This window comes from Lygodium microphyllum, chromosome 25, assembly GCF_053477565.2.
Source record: "Lygodium microphyllum isolate KBCC chromosome 25, Lygodium_microphyllum_v1.1.10, whole genome shotgun sequence".
In the NCBI taxonomy this organism is placed as follows: domain Eukaryota; kingdom Viridiplantae; phylum Streptophyta; class Polypodiopsida; order Schizaeales; family Lygodiaceae; genus Lygodium; species Lygodium microphyllum.
In genome coordinates, this window is record NC_141159.1 from 107,425,973 (window position 1) to 107,448,664 (window position 22,692).

Genomic DNA, 22,692 nt, shown 5'->3' on the forward strand with positions numbered 1-22,692 from the left:
ACTCAATTTCAACAAAACCTGTCTTCACTATCAACTTTAACTCAAATAGATTGTACCTCCTCTGCAAGGATGATGGCTGATGGCCATAATCTGCACCAGTATGGATCCCCATCAAGTCTTCCTACAAGTTGGCAATTAACAGAATCCATTAGAAAAAGAGTCAAAGCAAACCAAGACCTCTTCTCATCCCAACTACCTTTACCTTGTTCTATATACATGTCCAAAACCTGATCAACTTCCTTTGGCTGGACAACTGTTAAAACTCTGCCTTGTATCGCTACCTGCAAGATGGCAAGTAAATAACAATCAAGAGTATCAAACTACTCAACTTAACTAAAACTGCAGGTGTATTTTAGTCTGCTATATTGACTGGAGAATAGACATGACCCAAAGAGAGTGCAAAATATTTGGATGTTTAAAGAGCAATTAAAAGATTATTTCTGAACACTAATAATGCCACATGGTGTCCTGTGTATAGACTAGGGCTTGCTCTACATGTATCTTAATAACAAACCCTAACCTTAATGACTGTAAAGTGTGATTTGTTGCAGGAAATGCCATGCACTATGATGTGGCATCTGGTGTCACGCTAAGCAGTTTCCACGTGGGATTGATGATGATGACTCGATTCTATCTTATGTGAAGATAACACCTATAACCAAATAAATAATGAATGAATAAATTCAGTACTTCACCGGTCTCTCAGAGTTTCAGTCTTTTTATGTTATAGAATTAACTTCTAGAATAAATATTAAAGAAATACTACAAGGGGCATATGGTTTTAGGCCATTGGTGTTGGTTGTCTCATTTGATTGGTAATGTTCTAAATTTGTTCATTCATTATTTGCTTGCTGTTGTTTACTTGTAACTCATGAAATACCACTACCCTTCCAATCAAAGAAGGCTGGTTTCAGATACCCTTGCATGTAGGTCCCCATCGGTGCTTGGTTTGGGAGTGGAACTCCCACCAACATTGCACCTACACCACCCGGTTAAGGTATAGGAGTGTGACCTATGGCAGATGTACCTTATGGTGTGGTACTCATCAGTGTGGTGAATTGTGGAATGGATGAATCATGAGAGAGAGAGAGAGAGAGAGAGAGAGAGAGAAAGAAAGAAAGAAAGAAAGATATACTAATGTCTACTAATGTCTCAATCTCCAAGTGGTGTGGCAATACTCTGAGCTGGTCTATGGCAACTCTCATGGCTTGTGGCTTGTAGCAATCCGTGTACAATGGTCTAGTAATGAACCCATCCTCTGTGAGTCTCATGAAAAGGTCTCCGCAGTGCTGCATCTTCGTGGGGAGAGGGGCCTGGGTGCCACCCATGTGCTGTCTGTCTGTCTCTGACACAAATCCTGCCTAATGATCATGCTCCTCTCTGTCCCAGGAGCTGGACAAAAGGTGAATCAGGGTCATACTGGAAGGCAGGGAGGCTCGTCATGTCAATGTCATACCTGGCCAACACCTGTTCCACCTGGAAGTACCATGAGCTCGCGCATCCCTCACGGACCATTTGTCTAGAGGCCTCCAATTCCCTCCATGGTAACCTGTCAAATGTCAAGTCTTGTACTCACTATATAAAAGTGATGATCTGGAAAAGGGCCTCTATCTCCATGGATGTTGCAACAAACTCTACTCTAAGTATCTCGTGGGCACTGAGGGTTTGCTGCATATCATGCATGACAACAAAATAATCTGAGGCCGCTTTATCTGTGTCTAAACTGATGTGACTAGTAAGGGACCCAAAAAGTTGCTGAGCACATGAGAGCAGGAGTGACCATGGTGGCAAATAGTCACTGCCTGGTATATGGCTCCTGCAAGTATGTCTGGTGGCAGTCTCTCTAGAAGCGCCAATGATGCATATCCCCTAATGAGACAATCGTGTGCTACCTGCACCATGGAAAGGCAGCCTGATGTGGCAATAAAAGTACTTGCTATATAAAAGTGATGATCTGGAAAAGGGCCTCTATCTCCATGGATGTTGCAACAAACTCTGCTCTAAGTATCTCGCGGGGCACCTGAGGGTTTGTTGCGTATCATGCATGACAACAAAATAATCTGAGGCCGTTCTATCTATGTCCAAATTTATGTGGCAAGTAAGGGACCCAAAAAGCCACTGAACACATGAGAGCAGAAGTGGCCATGGTGGCAAATAGCCACTGCCTGGTATATGGCTCCTGCAAGTATGTCTGGTGGCACAATCTCTCTAGAAGCACCAATGATGCATATCCCCTAATGAGACGATCTTGTGCTGCCTACGCCATGGAAAAGTGGCCTGATGAGGCAATAAAAGTGACTCCCAAGTAAACATATGAGCTCACTACCTCTACTGGCTGCCCATCTAGAGTGAAGTATGATCCCCTACGGACCTAGGCTGATGTGTGGAAGATGAGGACCTTGGTTTTCCCAAGGTTCACTGACAATCCTCTATCTAGGCAAAAAGCAGTGGAGGGCTTCAAGGTGTCTCTGAAGTCCCTCCTATGTCTTTCAAATCAAAACAATATATTGTGATGGAGATAGAGGCCCTTTTCCAAATCATCATGGATACCTACCAAGTCAAAGCCAACTCCTCCTCCACTAGTGATATAGTCGGTGATCTCATCAATGTATAGCCCAAATAAGGTGGATGATAATGGCATCCATTGCTTACAGAGCCATCATTTGATGATGGTAATCTCATCAATGAGGATGAGTACGAGTGTCTCACCATCCGATACCGAGGAGTCATCTTTAGACTCTCTTGATGAGCACTCAAATAGTCCTGATAATGATGATGATGATAATGATGCCTCATTCTAGGCCTCTCTCTTTTTTGTATCATTGTATCTACTCTTGAGTCCTATCTATGATCTATGATCCATGTATGATGTATGTTGTTGTACGCATGTTGCACATGCAACCGTGAGGGCCTAGTATATGCCAATTTTGGCTTTTAACCTCATATATTCATTCATAGTAATGGCATTGCTATTTTCACTTTAAACATGTGTTCTATCATTTATAGTTTTTTTTAAATCAAGTTTTTTTTTCTCATACTAATATCGTATCGTACATTATAAAATCTTAAGATACCAGTTAGTACCATATTTAATCATACCCTACTGTATCATACCTTTCATACCTGACAACTATGGTGTTGTGAGAAGTGGAGTAAAAGCATCAAAGCTTGCTCCAACTTGATCTTTCACAATCTTGTGCCCCAAGACTATCTTGTATTCCTCAAAAGTGAGCATATACATTCTAGATTGAGAGAACCAATCCTTTACGACAGATGTCATAGGGTCTAAAGGAGACTATTAAAAATACCAATCCCTTGCAGTCACTGTCATAGGATGTGAAGGAGAATGCCTTGTAGACGATGAGCAAGACATCTTAGAAGGTGTCCTTGTTGAGGTAAAATATGCATTACTTGCTGATTAGCCTCTTAAACAACCCCAAAACACACTAAAAATGCTCTTTTAGAGTAAAACCCTAAAACGGGGAGAGGTTCGAGAGAGTTCAGTGTGGAAACCCTAAAACTGGAAGCGGTTCGAGAAAGTTTAGTGGAAACCCTAATTTTTGGGGCGCCCTTCCACATCTATAAATAGACAGGCTGCCCCCATTCAGCAATCATCCTTGTTTTGCAAGTTACACCAGCCCACACACCCTCTGCTGCTGTTGGCGCCCAGTTTCCAGCCTACAGCCCGCCTCCATCTCTTATCCAGCCATCATCGACTGCAGCCACATCATCTTCAGCCTATCCATTGCTGTAGGCGACAGCTCTCAGCTGCTGGCGACTGCTCCAAACTGTCCCAGACTGCTGTTCAGCCTGCTGTCCATCATCTCCAGGGTCAGCCAGCCTGCGTTTTCAGCATTGCAGGCCCTGACACTCTCAGACACTGTTTCAGCCTGCTGTTTACAGCAGACTGGCACAGTTTCCAGCCACCGATTGGTGGTACACTGCTGCATTTACCAGTTTCCAGCCTCCAGACTGCTGCGTTTTGGTGACCAGCCTGCTGCCATTCACTATTCAGCACTCCTACACTCCGACTGGTGGTCACAGACATGGGATCCGTCTTCGGTGGACGTCACACTCCAACATTGCTCTGCCCTTGAGCACACTATGTACTCTTACATTCATTTACAGCATTCATTTACTTCAGAGTTGTTTTCTCTCTCTCCCTTCTTCTGTTTGTGTTTGAGTTTTTGTGTTTGAGTTTTGAGTTTTGCGTTTAGGGTTTGAGTTTTGCCCTCTGTGTCTGTGTCTGTGTCTTTGTGTTTCTGTCGTGGTCGTACACTCTGTGTGTCCTCAGTGCAAACCCTAGCACTCTTCTTAACACGGTATCGGAGCCGGTGCTCTTGTAAAGAGTATCCTGCGGATATTGTTGAGAGCTAGTCTTTGTGCAAGGCATGTTGAGAAATCAAATGATGTATGCCTAGAAGAGGCTTTGTATAAGAGAGATGACAAAAGTTGTATGCTCTAAGAAGAGATGTCCAAAATCCCATATGCACAGTGAGGTACAATGGTACTATCCAAAAAGCTATAAAGGCATGTACTTGACACTCATTTCATGTAATGGCACTATCAATTTGATTCACTCAAGATTGTGTTTACGAGTCCAAGCTAATCTATCTTGGAACCTAATTCACTTGAGTTACAATCTCTCATTCTTGATAATGTATCGTGTGTTCGATTTGCATCCACCATAGTTAACTAGCTCTGGACGAAGACTGGCTGGAGGATGCGTTTGTTGCGCAGAAGGCACGCACGGGCTGGACAACAGGCACAAGTGCCAGGCGGACTCCTGCATTGAATGGGAGGAGGGACACGGTTCTGAGCAAGGCTGCTAGTGCGGGAGAGACTCTGTGGAGCAGGGCCCTGCTGAGCCTGATACTCCTCCTGTGTGCGAAGCAAGCGCACGAATTTTGAGAGGCAGCCATGCTGGGTGGACTTCCAGCAACTCACGATTAAATCCTTAAAGGCTTTAAAGAGCCTTATCTCTAAGGTTTCAATAAGTTTTTTTTCAAATACCCTTGTTCACACTCCCACACTCTAAGCTATTCACGATAAATCGATTTTCTACTCCATCAAGTTTCTTTAGACACTAGAATTTGGTGCCATTTCTTCAAAATCTGAAGCACTTGTATGGGATTAGACACTGCCATTGAGCAAGATTGCCAATTGGTAAGACCTTCCTACATGAAATTATTTGCTTGCACAATTATCGAATCCCTTATCTTCTTGTAAAAAGGATAGACACTGCCCAAGAGTTCTCGTGGTAAGACCTCCTACTAAAAATGACTGAAGTGGAACATATAGCAAAATTTAATGGTGAAGGCTTCCATGCCTGGAAGGAAAAGACCATGTACCATCTTATGCGGAAAGACTTATGGAACTTGTTCGAAGACGATGCAGATAACAAGAAGGAAGATGATGAAGATGGGTTCGTTGAAGAAGACCAGTTCAAATCCAAAGAATGGAAGAAGATGAATAATAAGGCACTAGGCATCATTGCTTGGGGATTAAGTGATGATGTGCTACATCATATATCTGGCATTAGAAATGCTAAAACCGCCTGGGAGGAACTTGATAAAATGTTTGGTACTCAAGCAAAGAATTCAAAGGTAAAACTTCTCATGCAGTTTTATAAACTGGATATCAAAGACAGTGCTTCTATGACCATACACATTAATAAGTTTAAGAGTTTAAAAACTCAACTTGCATCTCTTAAAAAGAATATTGAGGAAGATGAAGCAATAGCCGTACTGCTTGCAAGTGTAAACAAGGATCCATATGAAAATCTTGTGTCCACTTTGAGTAATGTTCCAAGCCTCACACTTAAAGATATTGAGCACTCACTACTCGATGAAGAAGGCAAAGTAAAAACCAAGATTGCAAAAGACAATGTCTCATCATCTAGGGACAATCTTTTGTACACCAAAGGAGCTGCTGGACCTAAAGGAAGAGGTCGAGGATTCATCAACAACAATAACAAGGATCGGATTACATGTCACTATTGTGGTAAGACTGGCCATGTAGCCAGTGAATGTTTCCACAAGAAGAGAGCCCAACAATTGCAAAGTGATCATCACCAGAACCAATACATGGAAGAAAGAGAAGAAGAAGAATATGCTTCCACTACCATCAACAACTCTGACAGATTGTTTTGAAGAACTTTCATTGTATCTTTCATATGTTTTTTTTTCCATAGTGGATCTTTCTTTTCCTTAGTGAATTTAATTTGTACAACCCTTGCCAAGATGTAAAGTCTCAAGCTTTAACTTGACTAGGCTGCCTATGAGCTAGTCTTCCGGGCCATGTTATCATGAAGGAGGGGCAAAAGCCAGCAAGTGTAGGGACTCATCATTTGAGGGGGGGTGTTGAGAAATCAAATGATGTATGCCTAGAAGAGGCTTTGTATAAGAGAGATGACAAAAGTTGTATGCTCTAAGAAGAGATGTCCAAAATCCCATATGCACAGTGAGGTACAGTGGTACTATCCAAAAAGCTATAAAGGCATGTCCTTGACACTCATTTCATGTAATGGCACTATCAATTTGATTCACTCAAGATTGTGTTTACGAGTCCAAGCTAATCTATCTTGGAACCTAATTCACTTGAGTTACAATCTCTCATTCTTGATAATGTATCGTGTGTTCGATTTGCATCCACCATAGTTAACTAGCTCTAGATCCGTGTTTATCAACAAGGCACACAAGACGACTCGTAACCAAATCACAATGTCCCAGACACCTTCTTCTCTAGTTCCTATGATGTCTTATCAGGCTTCTCCATCATTGGAGGTCCTGAGACGGCATTATGGACTCCGTGAGGAGGACGACACTCCACCTTCACCAGATTTCACTAACATGACAGAGGAGGACTTTGAGGAGTACTATCGCAACAAGTACGGTGATGTTTACACCCCTCCCACCAGTTTTGCTACCACATCCGAACCGGTTGGTGAGGCTGGCCACCTCTCCAATCATGGAGGATATACGGCATTCGGAACGTCTGGTGATCCATCTTCATCATCTCAGCCATGTCCAATGTCAGGTTTGTACAATTCTTTTGTGTTGCATGAATCAAAACCCTCGCCTGTTTCTTCTTTTGAGGTACAGGATCCGGATGGCTTTGCGTATGTGAACTTCAATAGAGGGGGCTAAAGAAACAGACGGAATTCAGGTACATCTACAGCTTCTGTTTCATTTGAGCATATCACACACACTTCTCACTTCCCTCCCATCCCACCCTCTTCTATATCACACCTTGATCATCTCTCATCATCTTTCCAAAATCTTGGATTACACTCCACATCTGCTTCACACGCCCTAGGGGTTGGATCTTCCATCTCCGCTCCTAGCACCTTTTCCTTCTCCACCCCATTCTCTACCTCTTTGCACCATGGTACTTCGTTAGGGGAAATGCCACCCTTTAACACCGTGCCTCTTACCTTTCAACAAATGAGCACACCCATAACTCTTGGGTCGACTGTGATGGGCATCCCCCTCACTATCCCCAGCTTCACATCTCCCATGACCACTCATACGCAGGGGTTTCCATCCTCAGCTTATGGTGTGTCTTCACACTCTCCTTGGGTTACACTTACGTGAGGATTCCCATCTTCTTCTCCTCGTATTCCCATCCCATCTCCTTGGGTTCCTCACGTGGCTACCATGCCCATGCCTAGTCAGCCCATCCCTACCTATGGATCCACCTTGCACACTACCCGCATGCCTGGTGGGCACTCTGGGGCCCATTCCCAAGTGTAATCCACTCCCCCATCCTCCCCCACTACACTTTTTCACACTATCCATCTCCAAGCACTACCACTCCTGTTGCAACGGCCAAGAATGCATTCACGGATAAGACCCGTTTTAACGGGTCAAATTTCACTACTTGGTCGAGTTTCATGCAACAAGTGCTTGAGTCTCAAGGTCTTTGGGCCCTCGTCATTGGTCTAGAGCCTATGCCGGACCCTCGACTAGCTCACCTTGACTACATCCGTCAATGGAGAGTCCGCAATGCTACAGCCAATGTTGAGCTAATACAGGGATTGCTTCCTGAGTTTCACACTCAGTTGCAGCACTTCCCGCTTGCGTCAGAGTGTTGGAGTCACCTTCTCGACCGCTATGCGGCTCGTGATCGTACTCGGCGCATCAATCTCGACTTTAAGCTTCAAGAGTTCTCTCTTAAGAAAGGGGATGATCTGAAAGTCAAGCTGACTAACTATAGGCGGTTACTTACCGAGTTCGCCACTACTGGCTCTCCAAAGTCAGATCATGATCAGGTTACATTCTTCTTACATAAGTTGCCCGCAAAATACTTCGATTTCATTCAACACATCATCTCCCAACCTCGATTGCCAACCTTCTACGAGTTTGAGTGCCACTTCTTGCGTTACGCAAGGCTGCATGATCAAGTCCACAAGAAATCCTCATCATAGCCTTATTCAAAGCAGAAGGGGTTGGTTGCCTCTTCTTCAAGAGGGAAAACCACAAGTGGCAAGAACTCGCTAGATGCGAAGGGAAGCCAATCAAAGGGTGACTCCTCTTCCTCAGATGGAACCAAACAATCAAGACCTATCTGGCAGCAACTCCCTAAGAAAAACCGGTTTTGCACACACTGCCAGAGAGCAGGCCATGTGGACGAGGAGTGTCGCTCCAAGGCCCAAGGTCTTCCACCTAAAAAGCCTCAGCAGACTGCTACAACTTCACAATCCAATAGGACTACGCCTTCCGCTGCTGCCCCATCTGCTCCTCCAGCCCCCACATCGACTGCTAGACATGTGGCCCCCGGACAGTCTCAGCGGCCATCCTTCTCTACTCCTGAAGGATTGATTGATTAGTCTACAGGTTCCGATCCTGTTGCACTTCATGCATCTATCTCACCCACCTTCCCACCTCGTCAGGCGTTCCCTTGGCAGAGCCCTGCTACTGGACGTACGCGATGGTGGCCACCTTCTTAAACTAGCATATCTCTAGGTCCTTTCGGATACCCTAGGTCAGTCTAGCATTCATTTTTCGCACTCTTAGAGTCAGGCCCATAGGATTTTTGTCTCTACATTTTAAGTCTTCCACTGCATTTACTCACACACACATACACATTTGCATCTTTGCACTTGTTCCTTCAATTAGCTTTTCATTTTAGTTTTGTTTTGTTTTTTGGAGCATCTCACTACTAACCTCTGTGATTGCACACTTTGATCTCCTTTGCAGGCTTTGTTATCAGTGTAGAGCTAACATGCAGGTTTGCCCAGTCCTACCTGGGCTAGAGACTTGGGATGTGCGCCGTTCCTTCATGGTTTCATCATCCTTGGAGTTTTGCTCTTCTACCAGCAAGGAGACTTTTCCTCTCGAGACGGATCGTGCAGCATCTCTCTTGATGCTATCATGGCGTTGACTTCTACCTAGCTCTTCCAGCTGGGATGCTTCCTCCTCCTCTTCATTCCTTATGGTTCTCGGTACCACACGAAGACCGACATCAGGCTCCTCTTCCTTCTTCGGCATCTACATCCAGGTTGAGAGGGGTTTCCTATCCTTCTTGGTATTCTACAGGCTTCAGCACTTTGTCTTCCACATCGACTTCTCCCCTTTGTTGTACCTTACCCTTTGCATTGCATGATTTCATCATCTTTGTACTAGGGCGCTTGGGCAAGTGAACAATTTCCCTATGAGGGACACTGTCCAAGTGGCACCTACTACATGAGCATTCTTCAACATGTAGCATACTTTGCATCTCATTGTGCAGAGCATCACTTGAGCGGATCCTAAGCTGTTTCCACCGGCAGCTGTTGTTACCACACCACCATCCTTCTTCATCACATGGATACCTCGTCACCTACTTTTTCTCGTCATCGTCACCCTAAGTGGATGGGTTAGCTTGTATTGTTTTGTGATGTGTTGGGTGTATCCTCCCTACTCCCGTCTTTTGGGTCACTATTACTCAATTGGTCGCATCCCATAAAATTTACCACACTTATTCAAAAAAAAAAACACACACAAAGTTCAATGTGGTTCCATCCGCCTTTGTAGGACTTGGTAGGCCACTGGGCAGCCGACGTGCACCCTTTGTCCGATGCCCTATCCTCTTTGGGGTGACTACTTGGATTCCCTTGGTGAGATAACCATCGCCTCTGTAGTCTTGGTAGGCCACTGGGCAGCCGACATGCGCCCTTTGTCCGATGCCTTGGCTGCTTTGGGGTGGAACACCTTGAGGTACATCAACATCACAATGGCTGGGCTAGCCTTTCGGCTCAGTTTTGGGCCTAAGAGGGGGTGTTGAGCTAAAATATGCATTACTTGCTGATTAGCCTCTTAAACAACCCCAAAACACACTTAAAATGCTCTTTTAGAGTAAAACCCTAAAACGGGGAGAGGTTCGAGAGAGTTCAGTGGAAACCCTAAAACTAGGAGCAGTTCGAGAAATTTAGTGAAAACCCTAATTTTTGGGGCGCCCTTCCACATCTATAAATAGACAGGCTGCCCCCATTCAGCAATCATCCTTGTTTTGCAAGTTACACCAGCCCACACACCCTCTGCTGCTGTTGGCGCCCAGTTTCCAGCCTACAGCCCGCCTCCATCTCTTATCCAGCCATCATCGACTGCAGCCACATCATCTTCAGCCTGTCCATTGCTGTAGGCGACAGCTCTCAGCTGCTGGCGACTGCTCCAAACTGTCCCAGACTGCTGTTCAGCCTGCTATCCATCATCTCCAGGGTCAGCCAGCCTGCGTTTTCAGCATTGCAGGCCCTAACACTCTGAGACACTGTTTCAACCTGCTGTTTACAGCAGACTGTGCACAGTTTCTAGCCCTTGATCAATGATACACTGCTGCGTTTACCAGTTTCCAGCCTCCAAACTGCTGTGTTTTGGTGACTAGCCTGCTGCCATTCACTATTCAGCACTCCGACTGGTGGTCACAGACTTAGGATCTGTCTTCGATGGACGTCAAACTCTGACATTGCTCTACCCTTGAGCACACTGTACACTCTTACATTTTTTTGCGTCTGAGTTTTGAGTTTTGCGTTTAGGGTTTGAGTTTTGCCCTCTGTGTCTGTGTCTACGTCTTTGTGTTTCTGTCGTGGTCGTACACTCTGTATGTCCTCAGTGCAAACCCTAGCACTCTTCTTAACGGTCCTTGCATTTTGGAATGCCAAACTTTGCTCTTCACAAGCGAAGAGGATCTTTAACTCTTAGAACACCTCTACTCTCATACCATGTAAAGATATGGTATGGCAAGTAGAGAAAATGTGTAGTATACAAGGAGGACACAATCTGTAAAATGTTGAATGCTCATGAATGAATAACAAGTATAAAGGTGATACAATCAGAGAGCTGCAAAGCTTGTGTCTCGGCTAAAAGAATAGGTGTCCAAGTGTGTCATGCTTGAACCAATCCCAAAATGTAGCAACAACAATTTGATATGTCGAGTGATGGTGACAGTAGCATACGCTGTTAGCAGCAACAGTCTGATATGTCAAATGATGGTGGCAGTAGTATACGCAGTCCAATATGCAGACAGCACAGAGCTAGCTAACAAGATGACAATGTCAACATTCCACAAATGGGCAAAAGGCTCAACGAAAAACAAGGTGGCCTGCCTAATGACAAACTGCAGCAATGGCAGCTCCAGAAGACCTCCAATCAGCAAACCATAGGATTGCTTATGCAAATGACTGTTGCAACAAGTTCATGGGATGTTGCGCAGCCTGTAGGAATAGCAAACGCAGGTCTGGCTAATGCTGGAACAAGTCACCAGGCAGCAAAGAGTGACGGGCACTTGATGTGAGACCCCAAACCAACAGAGCAGCAAGCTCTAGACTGCAAGGCTGGAAATCAGGTGACCCAACTGTGTGGGGGCTATGATCAGCATGGCAGCACTTGAACAAGGCTCCATGAACTGGTGATGTTCTCTAGAAGGGGAGTGGGCTGTTAAGCTAAAGAATATGCATTACACTCTCTCACAAAAGCCACTAGCTCCTATCTCTTTAAGACGCTTGTTATGCTCCAAAACAAAAGGACTAACTCCTCCCAAAGAAAAGTCTCATGTACTCTCAATGTCAAAAGGATGGTGTAGAAACCATCATACTTGGGACATGGCAATCGGGTGAAAAGAACCATGGCCATATCCTCCGAATAAATCGTCCATTTAAGGGATGCAAGCTTATCCCTCATATCCTCCATTTTGTTGATATCATCCTTCATGGAAGGAGAGTCATAAACCGAGAGCATGCAAAGCTTCTTCTCCAAGGTCATACAATGGGCAAATGTCTTCTAATGATAGAGAGAAGAAATTTTTGTCCACACTTCTGCCACCGTCTTTAACCTATGCACATGAACAAGGATAGAGTCTTGAAGGCCCATAAAGAGAAAAGATGCGGCTCCAGAATTGAGCCTATCCCAAAGAGCTACATGATCCATAGATGAGTCAATAACAAGATCCTCCACGAGCCAAGGAATAGCGGTAGTGAAAAAAACCCAAATATCAAAGGTATCAAGAATACACCCCACTTTGCAAGACCAAAGGGGGTAGTTTGATCCATCCAAACAATCTTCTTTGGGTAGAGAAGGAAGAACGAACACTTGTACAGAAGGTGCCATCATAGGCATCCTAGGGCTAGAAGGATGGGTCCTATGCGAGACATGAAGAGAGGGAGGAGGAGATGGCTGCTTTGATCTATGTGATCTGTTAAGAGAGGGTTCCCATTCAGAACAAGGCTCAAACCTCTGATCTTCGCAATGATCATGCCGCCTCTCCAAGGGATTAGGAATATACTCCTCATTTGAGTCATCAAAACCTTGGAACTAGTGATATTCCATGTCTCTAAACCTGTAAACACACTAAATCTACTGCCTTTGGCTATAGAAGAGCCCAAACAGAGAGAATAAGCTGTTATACCTGCAAGGATATAGTTGTAGATGTCTTGCCTTTGTTGAAAGCATATGTAAATCGCAAAAAAATCTGCATTTTCTGTAGCAAACAGCAGGCTGAAAATTTGTGTTTTCAACAATAGGGCGGTCTTCTCTGAAGGAAACCTCCATGTCCTCACATAGGCAATGAACCATGTGAGAGTGAGCAAAGAAAGAGAAACACAATCAGAGAGATAAAAGGAGAAGAGAGAAGACAACAGGAAGAGAAGAGAAATCTGCACTGAATCTGAAATGAATGCTGAATACAATGGCGAACCGATCAATCCCTGCATGCAGCCCAAAGCATCAGTGAGGGCACAAAGTCAGGCTGGAAAATGAGGACAACACCAAAGATGATGACAGTGATAGAGATGGAGTGTGCAGCCAGCAGTACTCAGAGAAGATGGAGAAGAATGCTACAATCTGTGAGAGCACTTGCAAGAGATAGGAAAGAATGATCTGCCCCACCCAGCCAGTGGCTATAAATAGTCATAAATGCTGAAATCTAGCCAACCAGCAGCTGGCTGATTTCAACCAGTTGGCTAACTGCATAAAATGCAGTCCAACTACTATATGGGCAGTGCAGTGTAAATGATGGCATGGCAGCTGCTTGGTGAGAACACTGCAATCTAGAGCTGAACAAAATCAAATAGGGCTGATTCAGGGGAAGGAATGCACACAAAACTGAATGACAAACATAGTCAGAGCTCCTCTATCTCCATCAAACTCTGACAGAGCTCACAACCAACAAATGACAACTGGTAGAATTGAATGGCAAGCTAACACACTCACCATCCCCAACTAGACTTTTCAGAGGTGATCCATTCAAGGCCTCTTTATTTCCTTTGGCCTATGTTGGCCTTCTATTTGATTGGGCTTTCATCTCAAGGGGGGGTCTTGCTCCTAGGCTTGCATTCTTCATTGACGGACTTCATTAGAATTGGCACTCTTCTTGCCACCCTCATATTGGCATCTTCTTTGGCCTTCAACCACATCCACGATCTAAGAGGGAATGTTAGCAAGTATGCGTATTGCATACCATCATCTCCTGCGCCTATGAGCCTCAGTCTGAGTCAAATAAGGACATTAGAAACTCTCATGTTGTCTTTGTCTATCATTCTATGTGCTTTAGGCACGTTAGATGGAGGGTTTTAGTAGATTAGTTAGTTCATGAGTGAGCATGTGCTTATACTATGGGATGGGCACATTATTATTATGTGTTTCATTTTCTAACACCTGATTTATGAGTTTTTGTTCATTATTTTATAGCGGACCTGATTATTTTATTGGCCCATGCTGGCCGACTTTTCCTGATTTATGGCCTATTTATAGGCTGGTTGCTCTCCTCCTCCATTCATTCATCATTTACAAGTCATGTCAAAGACAAGGAGCTGGTGCCAATGCCCAAACAACTAGTGGCTCACTATTGTACATGACCATCTCAGGTTTTGGTATGTGTATTCCATTTCTTGACCATACTTTTGAGCTCTCTCTTTGCAATGTTCTTGTGTTCTTCTATTTCTCTTTTTCCTTGCAGTCTTTCTTGTGTTGTGCAGTCTTCTACTACGGCTTCTACACTTCCATCACTATAAACGCTTCTAACATGGTATCAAACGTCCGTGCTAGGCCTTGGAGTGCTGTTTTTCTGCTGTTCCAGGTCTGTCATCTATTGCTGATCAATCTTCCTCTGTCTACAACAGCTTGGGTGACCAGTTATTGGTATTTTCTGCCTGTTTCCAACCTTCAGCCCTTTGCATTTCTGTGCTCTAGAGTGTGTTTAGGGTTTTTGCACTTTGTATGGGTGCATTTAATGCTAATTCAGTCTGCATTTTTTTAATCTGCATTTGCATTTTCTGCATTTTATGCTCATGCGGGATGGGCAGTATTTTCCCGCCTGTTCTAGCTGTTTTTCACCTGTCTAACCTGATTTCCCCTATTTGCAGCAATCATTTTGTGATCAGTTCCTCTGTACACTACGTGTGAACTCCTGCAAGTGCAGTCTATGCTGCTGTGTTCTGGCTGTACTCTCTCTCTGCTTCTCTTCTTTGCTTATTTTTCTCATCCCATACTCTCCAAATGGCACCTCCCTGCTACTCTACTCATAATAAACTTCATGGCCCCGACTACCTTACATGAAGTGTTGCTATGAAAGTATGGGTTGTGCAAAAGTGATTACGGTATGTGGTTTCAAGAGCTATTGTGTGGCCCCAAACTCCAACTACTCTTCCAAATGATTGGGACCATAACAAATATGAGGAAGTTGTGCTTACATGGGATACAAATGAAGCTCATGCATATTCCGCTCTTCTCTAATGCATTTCTAAAGAGGTTCAACTTTAGAGTTATGGAAGAAGCTCTAGATGTTGTACAAGGCTCCATTGACCATCCACGTAATGACCCTCTATGGTCAGCTCTAGCAGATGAAGTTCAAGCCAAAGGATGTTATCTTTTTATTACTTCGTGTTTACACAATTACAAGATCAACTTCGACACATGCAGTCCGCACTTCCAGAGGCTCATCTATTGGGGACTATGCTCTATGAGCTCCCTTCGGAGTTTGGAGTGGCCAATACTTTATGGGCCTAAATATCCTCAATGCCTGTGAACTTCACTCATATGTCCTCAATATTACTTGAGCATGAGACATCCTTGAGGTTACAATGGAGGCTTCCATCTCGACATGGTGGCTAGGATGAGGCATTTGCAGCTTCATATAGGGGTGACAAAAAGAAGATGAATGGCCCAGTGTTATCACTATGGTAAAAAGAGACATTTACACAAGGATTGCGAAGACCTAGTGCCCTTGCAGAAGAAGAAGAAGCAAGCTAGTTGGTATATAAAAGGTTCGTTACATTCCTTGCTGCTTGAAATTTGTCTTGTCCTCAAGAAGTTGCTTGTAGTACTTATAGTACTACAGCTTCCTCACACAAGCACTATTTCTAGATAGTCTTTGAAATACTATGTTGACATCCATTTAGAATCTAAATCGCAATAATTTTTAAATTTCAAAATGAATTTTCTATAAGTATTCCTTCCTTGTTTTCTAACCATGTGAAACACTATTTGTTATGGTTGAACTATCTCTTCCTATTCATCTACTTTAGGTGAATCCTTTGCTACAACTTCCAATGATGGTGGAGGCTCTTCATAAGGCTTTAAAAGATTAATATGAAAAGCATTGTGAGTTCTCCAATGCTTTGAAAGTTGTAACGTGTAACAAATATCATTATTGTTTTCATTGACTTAAATGGCCCATAATTTCTTATTGCTTGCTTAGTGACTTGCGATGATGGTTTATTAAAGTTTCATAGATAGCTTTGTCAATTCTAGCTACACTTAATCTCCTTCTAGAAAACCATAGTGTCTTCTATGCTTATTTGCTATTTTCTTTTGTTTTCCTTAAGATCTCTTTGTATAACTTGTCTAACTTAAGCAAAAGCTATACCCATATCATGCACCAACTTGTAGGCATGAAATATATTCTCCTTGTTTTTTGAATAGGTAGTAAGAGCAGTTTACAATATATGATATCAAAGGGTGCTTTACTTGTAGAAGCATGAATTGTGTTGTTATAGGCATACTCTACCAAAGGCAATTACTTTTCCCATTATGTATTAGCTTCATGGCAATAGCACTTCAATATAGCAATATTTTGAGATTAGCTATCTTACTTTAACCATTTGTTTAAGGATGATAAGAAAAAGAAAATGTAAGCTTCATACTCAAATTTCAAAGAAAGCTTGCCAAAAGAAACTAGTAGTTCATGGATCTCTATCACCCATGATGGATTGTGGTATTGCATGATCCTTAGAGATTTGTTGAATAATATTCTAGTCATTTGTTGAGACCTAATACTCTTCTTCAATGGAATAAAATGAGCTTGCTTGCTAAACCTATCATAAAGCACATATGCTATGATTACCAATTATTGATTTTGGTAGCAAAAGATTAAATCCATCACAGTGCTTCCCTAGGTTTAGCTCCAAATTGATAGTGGTTGCAAAAGCCCTACAAGCTTTTGGCATCAACCTTTATCTTTTGACACTCTTTCATGAATCGCTCAATATTTCTTCAAAGGCTTGGCAAGAAGATATATATTTGGCCAAAAATACCACAATGAGCCATATAGGGAGTAACATGATATTCTTCCTTTACTTTAGACTTTATGTTTTATGACACACAACTTATTCCCCACCAAAAGAATCTCATCTTTGATAACGTAACAGTCTATCTTTTTACGAAGCGATAAACTTTTCCAAATGACTTTAAAATCTTCATTAGAAGTATACATATCTCTTGTACTAATGAAATCTATATGATAAATCGTGGACCTTGCATGAACTTGAGGTCTTTTTTACAAGGCATTAACTACCTTGTTTTACTTTCCAAGAATATGCAGTATTTGAAAGTTCAATTGTGCTAAATAGTTGGCCAAATGAATATGCTTTTTAGAAATCTGTGGTTGGTTGAGAAAAGCTCTTAGACTGTCATGGTTAGTTTTGATGAGAAATTCTCCACCTAAAAGATAGTGCCTCCAATATTTTAAAGCTTGAATGATGGCTATCAACTCCTATTTATATGTGGTGACATTCTTTTTTTTTTCCATACCATAGAGATAGGGAACGCCCGTTCCGGCACTTAAGAACGGATTAACACATTCCAGGAGGTCCGAGCCCAGGAAACGCTGGCGGAACGTTCTAGCCCATTCCCTTTCCCGTTCCAGGCTGTTCCCTGTCCGTTCCAGGGTTGTTTCCTATTTGGAACACTCGTTCCAACAGTGGAGCTTTTTTTTTTAATTCGTCGATCATGTCTGTCTGACGTTCATTTAGGATCGCAAGTCACCTATCGTTGTTGCTGTCACCTATCATTGGCCCAACTCTTGCCTCTCCCGCCCCTCTTGCCTGCCTAGCTCAACTGCCTAGCCCACCTCTCGTCTCTCCCGCGTCCAGCCTCACCTGCCTGCTCCCGCCTACCTAGCCTGCCTCTCCCGCCTGCCTAGCACCTCTCTTGCTTGCCTGGCCCATCTCTCTTGCCTGCCAAGCTTGACTCCCGCCTGCAATCAAGTGAGGAATCTCATGTAAAGCACCAACCAAAGTATTTGTCTACTCAATACTGATTTTTGTTCAATGAGATCATTATCTCCCCAAAATTTGGGGGATTTTGGATCAATTGTTGGCAATTGTCCTAAAGTTTGGGGCTTTCTCAAGGATTGGGGCCCAAATTTGGTTGCAATGTCCCCAAATTTGGGGCATTGGGATCCATCATCCCACGATCTGAAAGAGTCCCCCAAATTTAGGGCATTTTGAATCAGTCATTGCCCCAAATTTGGGAGCTGAAAATGCGCCAAATGTTGGAGCATTTTCAGCAAGGGAATGTAGGCTGGAATGCCCCAAATTTGTGGCATTTTGAATCAATCATTGCCCCAAATTTGGGAGCTAAAAATACCCCAAATTTTGGGGCATTTTCAGCAAGGGAATGCGGGCTAGAATGCCCAAATTTGTGGCATTTTCAGTAAAAGAATGCAAGATGAAGTAGTACCAAAGTTTAAACATTTTTAGCAAACATTTAACACATGCATGTTGAAATTTTGGCTGCAAGTTTCTGCAATTTCACTGAACTTTACCGATTATTTGTCACTTTTATATAGATGGCAGCTTTGACATCTATGGGATCTTCATCATCCTCAACAGGTACTTCATCAACAATTGGACAAAGTCGAAGCACTATTTGGTCATGGTGGGATGAGGTAGATGCAAACTTTGCTCTTATGCTCGCACTAGTGGGGCTGATAAAGTGAGAGTCCATCTTCTAGATAAGGAGGAAAAAGAGGTGTGTTTTTGCACCAATGTATCAATTGAGAAAATGTAGAAGTTACTTGACCCCATAGCCACTTCTATGGGGAATTCGCATGCCACGAGGATGCCAAATATAGCAATGGATCCAACAACATGGACTCCAAGGCCAACGAGGCATGGTGCTTCATGCAAAAGACCACCAGGATTAGTGGTTACGCAGCCTTCTCATGGGCCATCAGTGGTAGCAGGTTGTGGTGTTAGACAAAGTTAATTGCACACTTCATGGGAACCAAAGAAAAAAGAGGAAACAGATGTAGCAGTGGCACGCTTTTTTTATCATGACCATATTGCATTCAAATCAGTCAAGTCACCTTATTTTTTAAATATGGTGATAAAGATTGCAGAGTATGGACCCACATATAAGCCCCCTTCAAAAAAGGAGAAAGTAGCCATAAAGATTGCAAAAACAAATATTCACAATCAATGGGCAAGAAATGGAGTGACATTGATAGCAGATGGATGGAGTTACACACGCCATGGGTCCATACATAGTGTTGTCGCATATTCTCGTGGGGATGTATATTTCATTGATAGTCATGATGCTTCAAAGACTGGAAAGAGTGCAGATGTATTGGCATCCGAGTGGTGTGAGGCAATGCAGGCTGTTGGGGAAAAAAATGTAGTGTAGTTTGTGGCAGCTGGTGAACCTACAAACAAGGCAGCAGGAAACATTTTAATGGCAATGTATCCACATATCACCTTTAGTCCATGCATGGAGCATTGCTTGAATAACTTGTTGAAGGATATTGGGGACTTGCCATGGATTGCATCTCTTGTTGCAAAAGGCAACAAGATTATCATATTTATATCTAATCATCAATACTTGCATGCTGAGTTTCGCAAAAGAAGTGACAAAGAGCTTCTCAAATACTCGGATACACAATTTACATATAACTTTCTTATGCTTGGTCGATTGCACTGTTGCAAAGGTGCAATTAGGTAGCTATTTGCTAGTGATGAATTTGAAAATTGGACTGGGACTGCCTCCTATTATGCACATGTTGAGGCTTGCAGATGGCATGGATCCATGCATTGGGAAGATTTATAAAGATATGGATCACATGATTGAGAAGTTGGAGAGTTTGAAACCAAATGCAGACAAGTATGAGCAAATCAAGGAGTTATGCATCAACAGATGGAATGAGTATGACTCTCCTATACATGCTGCAGCATATGTACTTGATCCTGAGTTTCAAGGAAAGATGCAAGAAAGGGACCTTGAGGTGGTCAAGGCTTGGAACACATTGCTTGCAAGGCTTTATCCTAGACGTGAAATGCAACGCAAAATTAAAAATCAGCTCCCTGTGTATCGGAAAACATTAGGGATGTTTGGTACAGAGGATGCACTAGAGGACAGGACAAATATTGGGGCTGCTTTATGGTGGGAGGACTACAGGGCAGAAGCTCCAGAGTTGCAGTTTGGCTATTCGTATTCTTACCCAAACAATTAACTCTTCTTGTTTAGAGCAACTATGGAGCTTATTCAATCACATTCACTCAAAGAAGAGAATTTGTCTTGGTACGATGAATACGAATGACCTAGTTTATGTGAGCTCCATTCTTCACTAGCTAGCTCGTACATCAATTGCAAAGGCTGATTCTTTTATATGTTGGGAAAAAGATGACGATGATGGTGATGGCCAGGATGTTGTTCAGCAGGATGAGCATTCAAACACAGTGGAGTCATCTTCCATGAATCAGAGCACTTAGCGGCTAGCCTTTTGAAACTTTATAGTATTGACTTGGAAATTGGAGCTCTTGTAACTTGGATCTTTAGACTTTAAAGTTTAGTGCATATTTTGTGTCTTTGCAATGCACACTTGTTGGACTTATGCAACATTGTTGATTATAATGTTGAATCATGAATGCGACAATCCATTGCTCATTACAATGTTTTGAATCTTTATTATTGTTGAAACTTGGTTTTTATGTCTCTAATTTCACGAATTATGGTTGATATGATATCTCTCTCTAGATTCTAAGACTTAAGTGTTGATTCTCTCTCTCTTTTTTTTTCGTAAAAGGTAATTATATTAATTACGAAAAGTTTTCATGATTACAAGATACACGATGTCTCTACCCCATCATGTGTACAAACTGACTGTTTACAAGAACCAGAGGGCCAAATAGTTACAAAATCATGGCAAAGACGCGGAGGAAATTGCCATGTGCCAAGGGCGTAAGTCCTCCCGAGAGAGGATGTCAGAGTGCCGGAGAAGATCTATCTGCCAATACAAGAAACCTTTAAGCCTAGCAATATGCCGCTGAACATTATAAGCAGAATCAAAAAGGAAAGCATTCCGAATGGTCCAGTTGTGCCAACAGCCCCAATATCGAAGAAAGTGAAACAAGATCTTCATATGTGGCTGTGTCGGTGTGGGATATTTGGGCTGCGCGAAAACCCAATCAAACGGGCGAAGCGAGAAACCAACCACCACTCGCCAGATGGCTGACAAGAATGACCAGATTTTCTGAGCAAGGGGGCAAGAAATAAAACGATGACGGGCGGATTCCACAGTGGTGGTGCAAAAGAAACAGTTGCCATTGGAGATTCGGCGCTTGGAAAGAGCTGAAGCAAGCGGAAGACCACCAATCATCACCCTCCAGAGAAAGACCTTATATTTGAATGGTGTCTTATTTGACCAGCCCTCCATCACAGTTACCCTCCACCATGACCAGGATTTATGCAATCCCCATAGAATATTAGCTTTAGTAACCAGCCATTGATGATCTTTAATCAGAAGATGATACACCTGGTTAGCTGAAGCCTTTTCTAAATGCAGCCGACCTGCAAAGTCCCAATCCTGCCAGGGACGATCCATAGCAAGGGCAGGAAAGGGTTGTCTGCTCTAAAGCACCCTCAAAAGCTGTTCCCATAAAAACCTGTATCCACGAGGGATCCTGAAAAGCCTCCTGGCTGTACGGAACGACATGAACACATTGCGACTGGCAAGAGTAGCATCCGCGACCGAAGTTAAGCCCAAACGTGCCATACGGTTGAATTGTGGTCGAAGCTCATGTTTACCGTCCCACGAAATTAACCGCAACACTGCCAACAGTTCCAATTGAAACGAATTAGTGGCTAAATGATCCTCCGCTGGATGCCACTGAGACTTCCGGATGACCAGTTTCCAAGAACACACCAAATGGGCAAGCAGAGATGAGGAAGAACTGGAGAACCGAGAATCTGCATTAAGAACATGCCATCACGAACTGCGGATGTGGGTATTACCATGCAGAAGCCCGTGCTCCTCAAGAAAGTAACGGGCTATGACGACCCAAGGATGACAATCCAAGCACATGGCGCGAAAAAGAGACCAGCGGAGTGCCAGCATATGAGTGTGGGCATCCAAAACAGCCCCTCCACCCATGCGTTTTGGGGTGCATGCATGCGACCAAGAAATCCAGGAAATACCCGCATGCAAGGAATCCTTCTTCCATAACATGAAACGAATAGACTTCGTAAGATCATTCAGTGTCGTAGTAGTCCAGGGTAGCAATGGCAAGAAATATATAAGCATTGGCAACATTATTGTCCGGGCTACTTTGAGGCGAACATGGAAGGGCCAGGCTTGAGACTTCCAATACAAAAACTTGGCCGCCAGTTTCTGTGAAATCCACTATAATAGCTGCTTTGGGGAAACATCAACCCCCAAAGGGTACCCAAGATGCCTGGCAATGGAGCCACGGGGGACAACCATGCCTTGCCAGTCCAGTGACTGCAAATCCAACTCCGTGCAGCTGAGAATGGCCGATTTCAAGGCGTTAATGCGCAGACCAGAAGCCTGACCAAAAAGAGCCCAAACATCTAATGCTTTATGAAGAGTATCTTTGTCCGCACGCAAAATCATAAAACTGTCATCAGCCAAGGATTGACCAATGAAGTGCTGTCCAGAGGAAAGCAACAATCCAGCCAACTGAGTAGAAGCTGCCATATGAGATAG

General features: G+C 43.3%; 1 protein-coding gene across 5 annotated transcripts in view; it reads right to left on the reverse strand.

Annotated features, from left to right (window-relative positions):
* LOC148014596 (uncharacterized) overlaps nt 1-22,692 on the reverse strand; it is a 231,571-nt gene that overhangs the window by 159,915 nt on the left and 48,964 nt on the right. For all 5 annotated transcript variants that reach the window (XM_087667328.1, XM_087667327.1, XM_087667326.1 and 2 more), the window contains exons 2-3: nt 203-281; nt 57-121 (exon numbers count right to left, since the gene is read on the reverse strand). In XM_087667328.1, coding sequence (XP_087523454.1) covers nt 57-121; nt 203-281 — 144 coding nt within the window. The remainder of the gene's footprint in view (nt 1-56; nt 122-202; nt 282-22,692) is intronic.